At 38.0% G+C, this 18174-nt stretch overlaps 1 protein-coding gene across 3 annotated transcripts in view; it reads left to right on the top strand.

Annotated features, from left to right (window-relative positions):
* LOC128702211 (FYVE, RhoGEF and PH domain-containing protein 2) overlaps positions 1–18174 on the top strand; it is a 506005-nt gene that overhangs the window by 480230 nt on the left and 7601 nt on the right. For all 3 annotated transcript variants that reach the window (XM_070091874.1, XM_070091876.1, XM_070091875.1), the window contains 2 exons: positions 5486–5720; positions 8977–9189. In XM_070091874.1, the coding sequence (XP_069947975.1) occupies positions 5486–5720; positions 8977–9189 (448 nt within the window). The remainder of the gene's footprint in view (positions 1–5485; positions 5721–8976; positions 9190–18174) is intronic.

The raw sequence follows: 18174 nt of genomic DNA, 5'->3' as shown, positions 1-18174 counted from the left end.
ATTAGCCTTGATGACATTGTTTTTCCTGAACACTCTGGGAGTTTCAGAGTGATACACCAATAAAGGCTTCACTTTGCAATCACCACTAGCATTGGCACACATCAACAGAGTAAGCCTGTCTTTCATAGGCTTATGTCCTGGTAGTGCCTTTTCCTCCTGAGTAATGTACGTCCTGCTTGGCATTTTCTTCCAAAACAGGCCTGTTTCGTCACAATTAAACACTTGTTCAGGTTTCAGTCCTTCACTGTCTATGTACTCCTTGAATTCCTGCACATATCTTTCAGCCGCTTTGTGGTCCAAACTGGCAGCCTCACCATGCCTTATCACACTATGAATGCCACTACGTTTCTTAAATCTCTCAAACCAACCTTTGCTGGCCTTAAATTCACTCACATCACTAGTTGCTGGCATTTTTTTTAATTAAATCGTCATGCAACTTCCTAGCCTTTTCACATATGATCGCTTGAGAGATGCTTTCTCCTGCTATCTGTTTCTCGTTTATCCACACAAATAAGAGTCTCTCAACATCTTCTACCGCTTGCGATCTCAGTTTCGAAAACATAGTTGCATCTTTGGCAAGAACAGCTTCCTTGATTGCCGTTTTCTTGCCCACAATAGTAGCGATGGTTGATTGGGGTTTATTACACAACCTGACCAGCTCAGAGACACGCACTCCACTTTCATACTTAGGAATGATCTCTTTCTTCATCTCCATAGTAATTCTCACCCTTTTTGCTGTAGGGTTGGCACTAGAAGCTTTCTTGAGGCCCATGGTGACTTATTTTGCAGGTGCAATCACTACAAAGGCTGTGATAATATGAAATGTTCCAGTGGTATGTTTGGAAGCGACCGCGGTGGCTAGCTTGTAAACACTGACACCCACGGGACAAGTGAGGCGTGCTCAGGCCAAAGTGGACGCGTTTCATATGGAACGAAAAGCGCTGGTCGGGTTTTTAAGCGCTAGTCGAGGCAAAATTTTTGCGTTAAAATGTATCGCTAGTCAGATTTATCGTTAATCGATGCCATCGCTGGTTGAGGGTCCACTGTATTGTGTGTACTAGTATGTCAGTTACACAATCCTCACCTGCATACTAGTACATTGGACATGATTAGGAAGAATTTACTAATGATGTACAAGAAGAATTAAATGTGTCCAAGATGAGCAATATACCGTACTGTCAATATAATAATGGCATACACTACCAACAGGTAGATCAGTAAGGAAGGTGTGAAATAGTTAGGCATCTTTATTTCAAAATGTTATGCCTATGTAGTAAGCTTCATCAGTCAGATACAGATATGGCAAATATGGAAACAGCAGAAGCATTGGAGAGCCAAAGATAATGTAATCAACTTCATAGTCTTAAACAGTACATGTATATGGTTTACCTCTTCTTTTTGATTATAATAATAATTAAACAGTGTACTGTATACAAAGTTATAAACACAGTTTGAGATTGATATTCCTAGAGAACTTTTCATTACTGGATTGATTTTCACCTATAGGAGGGCCCCACATATACAGCACCTATTTTTGGTGTTCCAAATTATTGTTGGCTTCAAATTGAGCCATTGTTCATTATGTTCCACCCACTGGTGATTGTCCTAGTGAGTGGAACATAATGAACACTGACTCAGTTTGAAGCCAATGAAAATGTGTAACACTGAAAAGGTGCTGTATATGAGGGGCTCTCCTATTTATGATTTCCTTTTCACTTACAGTGTATGATTCATGTATCAGTCAGTTTGGTAGGGCCCTTGCAGACCCTTCTAACACAACAATGTTTAACAAATCTGTAGCGTCCTCAACCTTCCCATCTATACTCAAGACAGCAAGGGTTACCCCAATCCACAAAGGAGGTGATCCAGCTGACTTGAACAACTATAGACCCACATCAAACTTGCCCTTACTATCCAAGATATTCGAAAAAGTAATACACAAGCGACTTTACTCCTACCTTACATCCAGCAACATACTTAACCCCTGCCAGTTTGGGTTTAGGCCAAAAAAAAATGTACGAATGACGGTATTATACAAATGCTTGAACTAATATACACAGCTCTCGATAAAAATTAATATCCTCTGGGGCTCTTCATCGACCTACAAAAAGCGTTTGATACAGTCGACCACAATCTCTTCCACCTAAAACTGAATCATTACGGCATCAGAGGACATTTTCTTGACTACCTAAACTCTTATCTTAACGACAGACACCAGTAAGTATGTGCAAATGGAGTCAACTCTGCTATCCAACCTGTAGCTGTAGGAGTACCCCAGGGTAGTGTCCTAGGCCCACTCTTTCTCATCTACATCAGTGATCTCCCCAGTACATCCCAACTCCTTAAACCAGCTCTATTCGCAGATGACACTACTTATGTCGACTCCCTTCAGACCCAGCTGTACTTAGAACCACTGTAAACAATGACCTGCTAAAGATGTATGCTTGGATGATGACCAACAAACTCTCTCTCAACATAGACAAAACATACTTCATGCTGTTTGGCAACAGAGCCTTAAATATCCAACTTAACATATTGATAAATGGTTCCCCTATATCAAGACACATGGAGGGCAAATTTCTAGGTCTTTTCCTTGACTGTAATCTTAAATTTCAGTCTCACACCCATCACATAGCCAAGAAAATTTCCAAGATACGATACTGTGTACCACAAACGACACTCCTTACCCTATACCACTCTCTTAATATATCCAACCACCTTAGACCCTTAATAACCCAACAAATAGCTGCTGTGCAGGTGATAACCAGCTCCTGTGCTAGACAGCACACCCCACCACTTTTCAAAAGACTGAACTTGCTAAATATGCAAGACATACACTCATATTATTATGCCTACTACATATACAGAACATTAAACCCCACTGTAAACCCTCCCCTAAAGCTACTCCTTGACAGTTACAACAGAATGCACAGTCACAGTACAAAGCATAAGGCACTTTTCAACATCCCTTGAGTCACTCTCAGCATGCAAGAATGCTATGCACTTAAAGGGCCCAAAGATCTGGAACTCGCTACTAGAACAGGTCAAGGATCCCCTGACAATTTATAAATTTAGGACTTTGCTAAAAGATCATATTATCTCTCAATATTAACCAAATTAACCAAAACATCAGCTAATTAGTTTTATTATGTGACCTCTAGGCTTTTAATTCTGCCAATTCATAAAATATTGCCACCTGAACCATTACTTGTAATATAGATTTTGTGTGCAATTTCAAGATTATTTTACAGAACCTTACTCCACCTTACTACCTCACATTTGTATTGAGTTTAAATAAGTTTGTAAAACAGTTAACCAGTACTTCTTGTCTAGTTTTAAGTATAGTTACTATGTACTTATTATCTTGTCTAGTTTTAATTAGTTACCATGTATCAGGATTAGTCTGCCCAAAATGCCCCGGCATGATAGTGGCTATATTTGTACTTAGCAAATCAAAACTGTAATTACACATTGTAACCTTTACAAAGAAATAAACTTTATCTTATCTTATCTTATCTAACTTACTGAATACTTTCTCTCCCCTGCCCACTTAAATTGAGGATAGGGCATGTAAAACTCCAACTTGCTGCCACTAGTTTGTGGTTACTTCTACCCCATTCTGTGCTTTGTGATACAGCACTCAATTTGGTTTGAATTGCTTGTTCATGACTGTAGCCTCTTTTAGTTTAAAAAATTATTTTATGATACCTGTTGGCAGTGGCGGCTCATAACGCCAGTAATTCCTATACTATAGTACCACATCTATTTTTATTCCTATACTATAGTACCACATATATTTTTATTCTCTTATAAATACATTGATAACAACATACAACAGATTTTTCCTGTAATGTATTTGTCAGTTGCAAAATATTTTAGCATTAGGTTGATGAAGTCATACATCTGGCAGTGAGCATCTGGGGGGACTGCAGCTCTGCAGCTCCTATGGATGAGCCACCACTGCCTGTTGGGATCTTGTGTAAATAATTTTCTTGTGCAAGTACTTTTCAAATATTGTATATATTATCATGTATATCTCTCTCCTCTGCTCCATTCAGTACAAATTTAGGACTTTGAACATTTCCAGTAATTTAAATGCTTTATTATCTCAGTGTGGGCTGTAAAAGATCTTTTCCAGCTCTATCTTTCCTGCCCTGAATAGGGCCATCAACACTGAATAATACTTGAAACAAGAGAGCACAAGCAATTTGAATAGTGTCATCATTGGCACTATTTCCCTTGTTTTGAAAGTTTTCATTATCCACCCCATCATTTTCCTGACTGTTGTGACATTTGCCTTATTGTGTTATTTGAAAGAAAAGTTAGCTGACATTATTACTCTAAGGTCTTTCATGTGCTCCTGTTGTTCTATTTGATGAATTTCTTCAGTTTTGTATACAGTCTCATTTAAATTCTTCATTCTTTCTATATCTAAGCAGCTGGAACTTATCATCATTGCACATCATGTTGTTTTTCACTGCTTATATCTTCATACAATTTTTGTGTTTTCTACCAAGGTAACTTTCATGTTTATCTTGGTGTCATCCGCCAGTGATACAAAACTGTGGTAGATGTTTTTATCTATGCCCCTTACCCTTCATGAATCCTCCCAGCTCCTCTGAAATTACTACTAACTCTTTCAGTAATGATTCTACCATAAACTTTGTCTGACATATTAAGGAGGCTTATCCCTTATTCTTACATTCTCCCTTGTTCCTTTTTTCCTTGTATGTACAAGGGAACTGTGCACCTTCTCTGCTAACCCTTTGATACCTTCCCTTTTTCATGCATACATTGAACAAGCTCACCAACCGCTCCAGCACTATATCTCCACCTACTTTTAACATCTCAACCACTTTACCCCTCCTTTCAATCTGCCCACTGCCTTGTGCACTTTTTGTCCCTTCCACCTCAGGTTTCTTTTCATTCCCATACAGTGTTATTCCCCCATCTCCCGTGCATGAAATCACTGCCTCCCCTTCGTCACCAGCATTGAACATCTCGTCAGAATAAACTCTCCATCTTTCCATAACTTCCACTTTCTCATCTAACATCTCCATCTTTCATTCTTAAATGCTTAGTCCATTTGCTCTCCAGGCTTCCTTACTTTATTGATCTCTCTCCAAAATACCTTCTTATTATCAGCAAAACTTGGAAAATTAGTGATTGTATTAGCATTTAAGAGTTGATAAATACACCAAATAACCAAACAATTCTAGTGTTTCCACCCATCAATTCTGTTGTGATCTCTTCACTTCCATTACCTTGGCTCATATAGGTATAATTACACATCATCTCACACATCACAGCTATATATTAGCTATTTTTGAATACCTATTTCTACTTATTGACCTTACATATTGCATTGTTTCTTACCGCCTTTTGGATTGTTCATTTCACTAGCTATTTTCATCCTCCAATTGTGTTCATTTTTCTTAGGATCTACTGTATTTGTATTTTAACATTCATGTTTTTCTTAAAACAGGACTTTAGAAGAAAAGGAGCAGTGGCTGGAGGCATTTATTAGGGCTATCCATGAGACTTCTCAGCGAAAGTCATCTCTTAAACTACACTTTAATCCAGATCAGCGAACTGTAGATTTAGATCTTGGTCAAAAACAGCCCATGCTAGTTCGCTCAGATTCAGTCACAAAGTGCATGGAATGTGGTAGCCAATTTACCATGGTGCGGAGAAAACATCATTGTCGAGCTTGTGGAGCGGTAAGTTATTAAATATTGCTCTTTTTCGTGTATGCTAAATCATTCTCTTTACTTAAATGAACGGATAAAAATGGTCGTATTGTTAATTTGTGCAATCATACAATATCATTTTGTTACTTTTATGGGGAAGGACTAAACCCATAGGGGAATGGGAGGTTCTTGGGGTTTCATTTAATGACAAAGAAAGTGGATCTAATTCCTTAGATAAAGAACCTTACACCAGCACTAAGGGCCCTTTCCCCCTTCCCAGTGATACAGTTTTTAAAAATCCTTACAAGACATTCAGAGTAATTATCTTTTCATTAAAAGAATCAAAATTAAAAAAAAATTGTTGGTAAAACATAAAAAGTGTGAGGATGAAAAAATTACCAGTGTGCAACCCATTCTCTCAGTGGTCAACATGTACATTGGCATGGATGGCTTGCTGCTTACTCCTTTTTTGCAAATATACAAAATGAGACAGGAAATCCACAGTAGTGACTGTTGATCCAGTAAGAAGGCACTGTACAGCAGAAAGCTACTGCATACAACTTAACCTTCCATATTTACAAGCACCTTGAAAGAATTCTGAGGGAAATAATTATCACCCATCTCTCGGTTCACAATCTACATAATTAAAACATTACAGTAAGATCCTATAAAAAATAAATCTTTCTTCATAAACCTACAGTTCATGAAATGATTACCAACAATATTGAACAAAGCTCTTCAATTGATGGGTATTACATGAACTTTTAAAAAGTATAACACAAAATTCCACACACAGAAAACTCAGAATATCTTTGGTAAAATTCTGAAATAGATAAAACAAAAACTGAAATGCAGTAAACAATTCTTCATTCATGGTGTACAATGTAATGGGATAATATTTTAAGCAGAGTGTTACTAAGAGCCCATTCCAGCAGCAATGTTTGTGACCACAATCAAATATGAGAACAATATTAACATTATGGAAAGGTGAGGAGGGTATTACGTGCATGCAAAATTATCTGCATAAGCTTTATCAATGGCCAGTAGACTGTTAAAGCTATTTAAGACCCTGCTTATGGAATACTGTACTGTGTAATACACATTGTTTACCAAATTGTAAACATTGCTACCAACAAAAAAGAAAGGATCTTGGTATAATAGTCTACTGTCATTAAAAGAAGTGGAGGGCATTTAAAAATATATTTGTTTGCCCCCATATTGACTATTGTCAAGTAAGAAGGTCATACAGGGAAAATGTATCACTTGAAAAAGTTCCACTCTGCCATAAAAGTTATCCTAGAAATATATCAGATCATTTACCATTATATACAGCTCTTCAAATAAGACATTAAAAGGTTGATCTCAAACACATTTATAAATCCTGACCCAGATTTAGTCAGGACAAATATAAATTAGCATGTTAAGAGACATTTCTTTCTTTCAATGCACCGGCTGTATCCCACCGAAGCAGGGTGGCCCAAAAAGAAAAACAAATGTTTCTCTTTATAAATTTAGTAGGGAGAAGGTGTTACTTGCCCTTTGCTCCCAGCATTTTAGTCACCTCTTACAACATGCATGGCTTACGGAGGAAGAATTCTGTTCCACTTTCCCATGGAGACATGTAAGAAATAAAGATGCAAACATCAAGCTTAACAAACTGCAGAACAGGACAGATTATGGGAAATTCTTCTCCCAGGGATTAATTTAACATACTAATCTACCCACCAAAGCTATCAAAAACAGCGTAGTTCAGAATCCATCCTTAAAAAATTTATCAGGCAAGAATAGGCTTTACGTTCACTCCATAAATATTAGAGATGGTGATATTATTATTACGTATTATTATTACAATCAGAACTAAATGCTAAACCCATAAGGGTCATACAGCACTGACTAGAGATGGTAGCTGACAGATAAATACATGTATGGTAAATATCTTTTCCTCCTTCCCAACCAGTCATATTTAACCCTTTCAGGGTCCCCAGGCCCTCTCAGAGACTTGTTCTCAGGGTCCCCAAATTTAATAAAAAAAAATATTTTTTTCTTGTGAAAAGATAGAGAATCTTTTCCCGATCATAATGACACCAAAAGTGTGAAATTTGATGGAAAACTTACGGAATTATGCTCTCGTGAAGTTAGCGGTCTCAATGATGTTTACGCATCGACGATTTTGCCCACTTTGAGCCCTATTTTCGGCCAGTTACAGTGTACTAGTCAACAGAAATCATAACTATTTTGCTAGAACTCCATTTTTTCTATCGAATGAGAACAAGAAACCACCCATTTACCGATTTCAACTATCCAATAAAGTGGTCAGAATTTAGCAATTTTGCCAATTTCACACAAATTTCAAAAGATGCCAATTTCCAAATAGGGTCCAGAATAAACAAGAAAGACATTCCTGGCACTAAAATAACAAGTTCTCTGTTCGTTAGTCACATCCCCAGGCCCCTGTTATATTTCTTTGGTTTTCCACTTTGAATTTTTATTCTTACAAAAAATAGAAGATTTACTGTTATGCAGACTACTGCATTAGTGTAGAAATGGTATAAATAATATCAGCGCACTTGTGAAAGAATATTAGACTCGCCAGTTGACGTGTATTGGACGCTTAGCATGATTTGTTTACTTTTGAACTTTGGTAAAAATCGAACATTTCTGCTAGTTTGAGCTCAATTTCAAGGTACTTTTCATTGTAAAACCAGTCAAAACCATCTCAATTTCTGTAATATGTCTTCCATTCTATAAAATGAGACCAGGAAAACTAGAATATGTACAACAATTAATACCATATGAAAATACAGTGCAAAGTTGCTGTTTTAATCCAAAAACACTGTCAGTTTTTTTTTTTCCTCATTACGTACTGTGTGCTGAAGGATTTTTTTTATACTGCACACACTGACCACATAGACCTATTCTTTCATATGTAGGCCTACCAGCTTCTCTCACTAGATTTGAGGGCGCTAGAGTTTATGCGTACTAGTACGTCAAAAACCCTTGGGCGTAAGCCGTGCTAGTACGGCCGAAACCCTGAAAGGGTTAAGAATAACCTAAAGAGACTGGGCACCACTGTCTTTACTCATCTTGTTTCCCTATATAAGTCTCTTGATGTTTTCTGTCACTTCATGTTAATCAGGCATAATATATGAATGGATGTGCTGAGAGTTGAACCTAAGATTAGTTTTTCTTTGAAAAGTGCTTTGAAAAACTATTTTACTAAAAAAAATTTGTTTAACTTCATTTTATTTTGTTATGGAATCCTCTAATAATCTTGACTGTTCTATAGGTTGTGTGTAGTAAGTGTTCAAGCTTCAAAGCATCAGTTGCCTATGAGAGTGGTAAGAGTGTTCGAGTTTGTCGTCCATGCCATGCAACACTGCAAGAACTTTCATCGTCCACAGCAACACCTTCACCTGAGATTGATGAGCCAGATGAATGCTCTTTATACAGTACCAAAGAACCACCAGATTTACCTTTTAGAAATAGAGGGGTGTTAGAGGTGAGTTTCACACTTAAAAAATATTATATTGTACCCATATTGTATTCCTGGCTTAAGTAGTGTGATTAACTGAAATTTGCACCCCCTACCCTTTTTTTTTTTTAACCTCTGTCCCCCACACACACAAATATGCAATCCTTTCCCTTCCAGATTTGCAGGAAGTTACTTTGATGTAGGTATTGTGAATAAAAAGATCCACAAATTATACAAAATTATATTTGTATTACTAATTTTGTTTCTGATTTGGGCTAATTTTAGGTTATTCATAGAACTCTTCTTTTTTAAGTGTTTCTCTAATCTGATTTATAAAAATGGTCAGACAGCGCAGAGAAATTTAGGTTTGGAAAAGCTTTACAGTGAAATCTGAACAAAATCCTATGGTTAGTTTTCAATTTAGGGGTCATGCACTAAGCTTAAAAAGAGGAGCACTACAAGAAAATTCTCAAATAAATTAATTTATTTACAGGTTGACCGTCATTGACAACATGAGCTAAATGAATTCTATAAATTAGACACCCCACGCATTAGGCAGAGGGTGACTGTATTGTGCAGTACATCACCCTTGTGACTGTACTGTGCAGTACATCACCCCAATAACTGTACTGTGCAGTACATCACCCCAATAACTGTACTGTGCCATACATCACCCCTGTGACTTCTGAGCAGTACATCACCCTTGTGCCTATACTGTGCACTACATCAGCCCTGAAAAATAGTACAGTTCTCTCTATTAACCCTTTGACTGTTTTCGACGTATAAATACGTCTTACGAGCCAATGATTCTGACGTATATATACTCAATAATTCTAGCGGCTTCAAATCAAGCGGGAGAAAGCTGGTAGGCCCACATGTGAGAGAATGGGTCTGTGTGGTCAGTGTGCACCACATAAAAAAAATCCTGCAGCACACATTGCGTAATGAGAAAAAAAAACTGATCGTTTTTTTGGAATAAAACGCCGACTTTGAGGTGTATTTTCGTATAGTATTTATCGTTGTATTCGCGTTTTCATGGTCTTAGGTGATAAAATGGAAAACATATTACAGAAATAGAGATGATTTTCATTACTTTGACGATGAAAACGACCTTGAAACTGAGCTCAAAGTAGCGGAAATGTTCGATATTTACCAATGTTCAGGAATAAATAAATCACACCACACGTCCAATACACGTCAACTGGGGAGTCTAATATTCTTTCACTAGTGCACTGATATTATTTATACCATTTTTACAATAATACAGTAGTCTGCATAACAGTAAATTTTGTATTTTTTTGTATGAATAAAAAATCAAAATAGAAAGCAATAATAATATAAGAGGGGCCTAGAGATGTGACTAATGAACAGAGCATATGTTATTTTAGTGCCACGAATGTCTACCTTGTTTATTCTGGACCCTATTTTGAAATTGGCATCTTTTTTATTTTGCGTGAAATTGGCCAAATTGCCAATTTCTGACCACCATATTGGGTAGTCCAAATTAGTAAATGGGAGGTTTCTTGTACTCAGCTGATAGATAAAATGGAGTTCTAAAGAAATAGCTATGAGTTTGGTCAACTGGAACAATGGAATTGGCTGAAAATAGGGCTCAAAGTCGGCGAAATCGCCGATACACATATGTCGCCGAGACCGCTAACTTCGCGGGAGCATAATTCCATGAGTTTTCGAGCAAATTTCGAACTTTTGGTGTCATTACCATCGGGAAAAGATTCTCTATCATTTCATAAGAAAAACTAATTTTGTTTTTTTTCAAAAATTGAGCGACATAGATTGACAGTTTCAGAGAGGGGCCTGAAACAGTCAAAGGGTTAAATGTTTGCAGGATGCAGGGGCTATGCACTTTTCCTGATTACTCATCACCATCATCATTGTCAAACAAAAAATCTGGTATTTTTTATCCTGAAAATTCCAAACTATTATTATTTTTATTCTCAATTTACATCTATTTTTTTTTTATTTTTTATTAACATATCAGCCTATTCCCACCAAGGCAGGATGGCCCGAAAAAGAAAAACTTTCATCATCATTCACTCCATCACTGTCTTGCCAGAGGGGTGATTTACACTAGTGTTTATAAAACTGCAACATAAACACCCCTCCTTCAAAGTGTAGACACTGTACTTCCCATCTCCAGGACTCAAGTCCAGCCTGCTGGTTTCCTTGAATCCCTTCATAAATGTTACTTTGCTCACACTAACAGCACATCAAATACAGTGGACCCTCGACTAACGCTACTAATCCGTTCCTGAGAGCTCATCGTTAGTCAAAATAATCGTTAGTCATGTTAATATTCCCCATAAGAAATAATGGAAATCAAATTAATCCGTGCAAGACACCCAAAAGTATTGAAAAAAAAAATTTTAACACATGAAATATTAATTTTAATACACACAAACTGAAGAAGACATGCACAGTTACATGACACTTACCTTTATTGAAGATCTGGTGATGATTGATGGGATGGGAAGAGGGGAGTGTGTTGATGGTCTTAGTGTTTAGAAGGGGAATCCCCTTCCATTAGGACTTGAGGTGGCAAGTCCTTTTTTGGGGTTACTTCCCTTCTTTTAATGCCACTAGGACCAGCTTGAGAGTCACTGGACCTCTGTCGCACAACATATCTGCCCATAGAGGCCTGTACCTCCCGTTCCTTTATGACATTCCTAATGTGTTTCACAACATTGTCAGTGTCACCATTAAACACTTGTTCAGGTTTCAGTCCTTCACTGTCTATGTACTCCTTGAATTCCTGCACATATTTTTCAGCTGCTTTTTGGTCCAAACTGGCAGCCTCACCATGCCTTATCACACTATGTATGCCACTATGATTCTTAAATCTCTCAAACCAACCTTTGCTGGTCTTAAATTCACTCACATCACCACTAGTTGCTGGCATTTTTCTAACTAAATCGTCATGCAACTTCCTAGCCTTTTCACATATGATCGCTTGAGAGATGCTATCTCCTGCTATCTGTTTTTCGTTTATCCATAATAATAACAGTCTCTCAACATCTTCTATCACTTGCGATCTCAGTTTCGAAAACATAGTTGCACCTTTGGCAAGAACAGCTTCCTTGATTGCCGTTTTCTTGGCCACAATAGTAGCGATGGTTGATTGGGGTTTTGTGTACAGCCTGGCCAGCTCGGAGACATGCACTCCACTTTCATACTTAGTAATGATCTCTTTCTTCATATCCATAGTAATTCTCACCCTTTTTGCTGTAGGGTTGGCACTAGAAGCTTTCTTGGGGCCCATGGTGACTTATTTTGCAGGTGCAATCACTAAAAAGGCTGTGATAATATGAAATGTTCCGATTGTATGCTTGGAAGCGACCGCGGTGGCTGGCTGGCTTGTAAACACTGGCCAGAAGTGGACGCGTCTCAGACGGAAGGAATAGTGTTGGTCGAGTTTTTTAGCGCTAATCGAGGCAAAATTTTTGCGATAAAATGTATCGCTAGTCAGATTTATCGTTAATCGATGCCATCGCTGGTCAAGGGTCCACTGTATTAAAAACCTTTTGTCTCCATTCACTCCTATCAAATACGCTCACGCATGCTTGCTGGAAGTCCAAGCCCCTCGCACACAAAACCTTCTTTACCCCCTCCCTCCAACCTTTCCTAGGCCGACCCCTACCCCGCCTTCCCTCCACTACAGATTTCTACTCTTGAAGTCATTCTGTTTTGTTCCATTCTCCTGCATGTCCAAACCACCTCAACAACCCTTCCTTAGCCCTCTGGACAAAAGTTTTGGCAATCCCACACCTCCTCCTAACTTCCAAACTATGAATTCTCTGCATTATATTCACACCACACATTGCCCTCAGACATGACATCTCCACTACCTCCAGCCTTCTCCTCACAGTACGATACGTACTCTCATACATTCCCCTCTTTGCTTCCAAGGACAAAGTTCTTTATCTCCACAGACTCCTAAGTGCACCGCTCACCCTTTTCCACTCATCAGTTCTATGATTCACCTCATCTTTCATAGACCCATCTGCTGACACATCCACTCCCAGATATCTGAATACATTCACCTTCTTCATACTCTCTCCCTCCAATCTGATATCCAATCTTTCATCACCTAATCTTTTTGTTATCCTCATAACCTTACTCTTTCCTATATTTACATATCCTACCAAATTCATCCACCAACCTCTGAACTTCTCTTCAGAATCTCCTAAGAGCACAGTGTCAATCAGCAAAAAGCAACTGTGACAACTCCCACTTTGTGTTTGATTCTTTATCTTTTAACTCCACACCTCTTGCCAAGACCCTCGCATTCACTTCTCTTACAACCCCATCTATAAATATATTGAACAACCATGGTGACATCACACATTCTTGTCTAAGGCCTACTTTTACTGGGAAATCATCTCCCTCATTCCTGCATACTCTAACCTGAGCCTCACTATCCTCATAAAAATTCTTCACTGCTTTCAGTAACCTACCTCCTATGCCATACACCTGCAACATCTGCCACATTGCCCCCCTATCCATCCTGTCATATGCCTTTTCAAAATCCATAAATGCCACAAAAACCTCTTTAGCCTTATCTAAATGCTGTTCACCTATATGTTTCACTGTAACACTTGGTCTACACACCCCCTACCTTTCCTTAAAGCCTCCTTATTCATCTGCTATCCTACTCTCCATCTTACTCTTAATTCTTTCAATAATAACTCTACCATACACTTTACCAGGTATACTCGGCAGACTTCTTTCTTTCAACACACTGGCCGTATCCCACTGAGGCGGGGTGGCCCCAAAGGAAAAATGAAAGTTTTTCCTTTTACATTTAGTAATATATACAGGAGAAGGGGTTACTAGCGCCTTGCTCCCGGCATTTTAGTCGCCTCTTACGACACGCATGGCTAACGGAGGAAGAGTTCTGTTCCACTTCCCCATGGAAACGCAGCAGACTTATTCCCCTATAATTTTTGCACTCTCGTCCCCTTTGCCTTTATACAAAGGAATTATGCACACTCTCTGCCAATCCCTAGGTACTTTACCCTCTTCCATACATTTATTAAATAGCACCAACCACTCCAAAACTATATCCCCACCTGCTTTTAACATTTCTATCTTTATCCCATCAATCCCAGCTGCCTTACCCCCTTTCATTCTACCCACTGCCTCGCTAACTTCCCCCACACTCACAACTGGCTCTTCCTCACTCCTACAAGATGTTATTCCTCCTTGCCCTATACACAAAATCACAGCTTCCTTATCTTCTTCAACATTTAACAATTCCTCAAAATATTCTCTCCATCTTCCCAATACCTCTAACTCTCTATTTAGTAACTCTTCTCTCTTAATTTTAACTAACAAATCCATTTGTTCCCTAGGCTTCCTCAACTTGTTAATCTCACTCCAAAACTTTCTCTTATTTTCAACAAAATTTGCTGATATCTCACACACACTCTCATTTGCTCTCTTTTTGCATTGCTTCACCATTCTCTTAACCTCTCTTTTTCTCTCCATATACTCTTCCCTCCTTGCATCACTTCTACTTTATAAAAACCTGTCATATGCTAACTTTTTCTCCCTTACTACTTTCTTTACATCATCATTCCACCAATCACTCTTCTTCCCTCCTGTAACCACAAAATTCTGATTACCACACTAACACTACATTTTTAAACCTACCCCATTGCCTTTACTCTCACTAGCTCATCTATCCTCCAATAGTTGTTTATATCTTACCCTAACTGCTTCCTCTTTTAGTTTATAAACCTTCACTTCTCTCTTCCATGATGTTTCTATTTTCCTTGTATCTCATCTACCTTTTACTTTCACTGTAGCTACAACTAAAAAGTGATCTGATGTATCTGTGGCCCCTCTATAAACATGTAGATCCTGAAGTCTACTCAACAGTCTTTTATCTACCAATACATAGTCCGACAAACTACTGTCATTATGCCCTACATCATATCTTGTATACTTACTTATCTTCTTTTTCTTAAAGTATGTATTATCTGTAACTAAACCCCTTTCTATACAAAATTCAATCAGAGGGCTCCCATTATCATTTACACGTAGCACCCCAAACTTACCTACCACACCCTCTCTAAAAGTTTCTCCTACTTTAGCATTTAGATCCCCTACCACAAATACTCTCTTCCTTGGTTCAAAGGTTCCTATACATTCACTTAACATCTCCCAATATCTCTCTCTCTCTCCTCTACACTCCTCTCTTCTCCAGGTGCATACATGCTTATTATGACCCACTTTTCGCATCCAACCCTTATTTTAATCCACATAATCCTTGAATTTACACATTTATATTCCCTCTTCTTCCATAATTGATCCTTCAACATTATTGCTAACCCTTCCTTAGCTCTAACCCTCTCAGATACTCCTGACTTAATCCCATTTGTTTCTTCCCAACGAAACTCCTCTACCCCCTTCAGCTTTGTTTCGCTTAGGCCAGGACATCCAACTTCTTTTCATTCATAACATTAGCAATCATCTCTTTCTTGTCATCCGCATTACATCCACACACATTCAAGCATCCCAGTTTTATAAAGTTTTTCTTCTCTTTTTTAGATCGCTTGAACTGTTGCATAAAAACGGGTATTAAGTCTGAAGTAACACATACAGAGTCTGTTTGGATAGAATTTTCAGAGGGGCATGAAAAATTAATTTTAGGTGTGATATACCGTCCCCCAAACTTAGGTAGGGACCAAGGGAGACTACTATGGGAGGAAATTGATAGGGCCACAAGGCACGATAATGTAGTAATTCTAGGAGACTTTAACTTTAGTCATATTGATTGGAATTTCTTGACTGGGAATTTAGAATCATACGACTTCTTAGAAGTAGTTCAGGATTGTTTTTTGAAGCAGTTTGTGACAGAACCTACAAGGGGTAATAACCTGCTTGACTTAGTTCTGGCAAACAATGAATCCCTTTTTAATAATTTAGAAGTTTCAGAGGAACTGGGTGCTAGCGACCACAAATCAATTACATTTAGCATTGAATGGAAGTATGATAGTAGGGATAATTCAGTAACAGTCCCAGATTTTCGCTTAGCAGATTACGATGGGCTTAGAGAACATTTGTCATCTATTGACTGGGGTAACGAAGAGAGCTATCAATGTGACAGTTTTCTGAACACTATACATGAGGCTCAAAGAACGTTTATCCTGTATAAAGAAATTAGATCAAATAGAAATGACCCAAAATGGATGAATAATAGGCTGAAATATCTACTAGGGCATAAGAAAGGAATTTATAGGTGTATCAAAAGAGGTGAGGGTCAACTTATGAATCAGTATATTGACATTAAGAGGGACATTAAAAAGGGGATAAGAAAAGCTAAAAGGGACTATGAAGTTAAAGTTGCTAGGGATTCTAAAACTAACCCAAAAAGTTTTTTCCAGGTATATAGAACAAAAGTCAGAGATAAGACAGGTCCCCTTAAAAATAACTATGGGCATCTTACTGACAAAGAGAATGAAATGTGCTCAATTTTAAATAATTATTTTCTCTCGGTTTTTACACAGGAAGACACTAATAATATTCCAGTAATTAATTTTTATAGTGGGCCAGAAGAAGATAAATTATGTAACATCACAGTCACTAGTGAAATGGTTGTGAAGCAGATAGACCGATTGAAGCAAAATAAGTCACCGGGTCCTGATGAGGTTTTTTCAAGGGTTCTTAAGGAATGCAAAATGGAACTCTGTGAACCATTAACTAACATTTTTAATTTATCTCTTTATCTAGTGTCTGAAATGTGGAAGATGGCTAATGTAATTCCTATTTTTAAAACAGGGGACAAGTGTTACCGTCAAATTACCGCCCAATAAGCCTGACCTCAATTGTAGGCAAATTACTAGAGTCAATTATAGCTCAGATTATAAGAAGCCATCTCGATAAGCATAGCTTGATTAATGATACTCAGCATGGATTCACAAGAGGCCGTTCTTGTCTAACTAATTTATTAACTTTCTTCAGTAAAGCTTTTGAGGCTGTTGACCACGATAAAGAATTTGATATTATTTACTTAGATTTTAGTAAGGCACACAAAAGACTGTTAAAGAAAGTGGCAGCTCATGGCATTGGGGGAAAAGTGCTCTCGGGGGTCGAGTCATGGCTCACAGACAGGAAGCAGAGGGTGTCCATAAATGGGGTTAAATCCGAGTGGGGATCGGTAACAAGCGGCGTTCCACAGGAGTCAGTCTTGGGCCCGTTGTTGTTTATAATATATATCAATGATCTTGATGAAGGAATTAGTAGTGATATGAGCAAATTTGCCGATGACACAAAGATAGGTAGGATAATTGATTCAAACGTAGATGTTAGTGAACTTCAGAAAGATTAGACAAACTCTATTCTTGGTCAGAAAAGTGGCAGATGCAGTTCAATGTAGATAAATGCAAGGTTCTGAAGCTCGGGAGTGTCCATAACCCTAGCACTTACAAGTTAAATAATGTAGAACTTAGCCATACAGATTGCGAAAAGGACTTGGGGGGGGTTATGGTAAGCAGCAACCTTAAACCAAGACAGCAATGCTTAAGCGTACGTAATAAGGCAAATAGATTATTGGGATTTATATCAAGAAGTGTAAGCAACAGAAGTCCAGAGGTCATACTGCAGCTTTATACATCATTAGTAAGGCCTCACCTAGATTATGCAGCTCAATTCTGGTCTCCATATTACAGAATGGATATAAATTCGTTAGAAAACATTCAGCGTAGGATGACTAAATTAATACATAGCATTAGAAATCTTCCTTATGAAGAAAGATTGAAGACTCTTAAGTTACATTCACTTGTTAGACGAAGAATGAGGGGAGACCTGATCGAAGTGTATAAGTGGAAGATAGGTATTAATAAAGGGGATATTAACAAGGTCTTGAGGATATCTCTCCAAGAGAGAACCCGCAGTAATGGATTTAAATTAGATAAGTTTAGATTTAGAAAGGACATAGGAAAGTATTGGTTTGGAAATAGGGTAGTTGATGAGTGGAACAGTCTACCTAGT

This window comes from Cherax quadricarinatus, chromosome 37 (assembly GCF_038502225.1).
Source record: "Cherax quadricarinatus isolate ZL_2023a chromosome 37, ASM3850222v1, whole genome shotgun sequence".
In the NCBI taxonomy this organism is placed as follows: Eukaryota; Metazoa; Arthropoda; class Malacostraca; order Decapoda; family Parastacidae; genus Cherax; species Cherax quadricarinatus.
The sequence above is the reverse complement of the archived record's forward strand: the minus strand, read 5'-3'. Positions and strand labels throughout refer to the sequence as shown.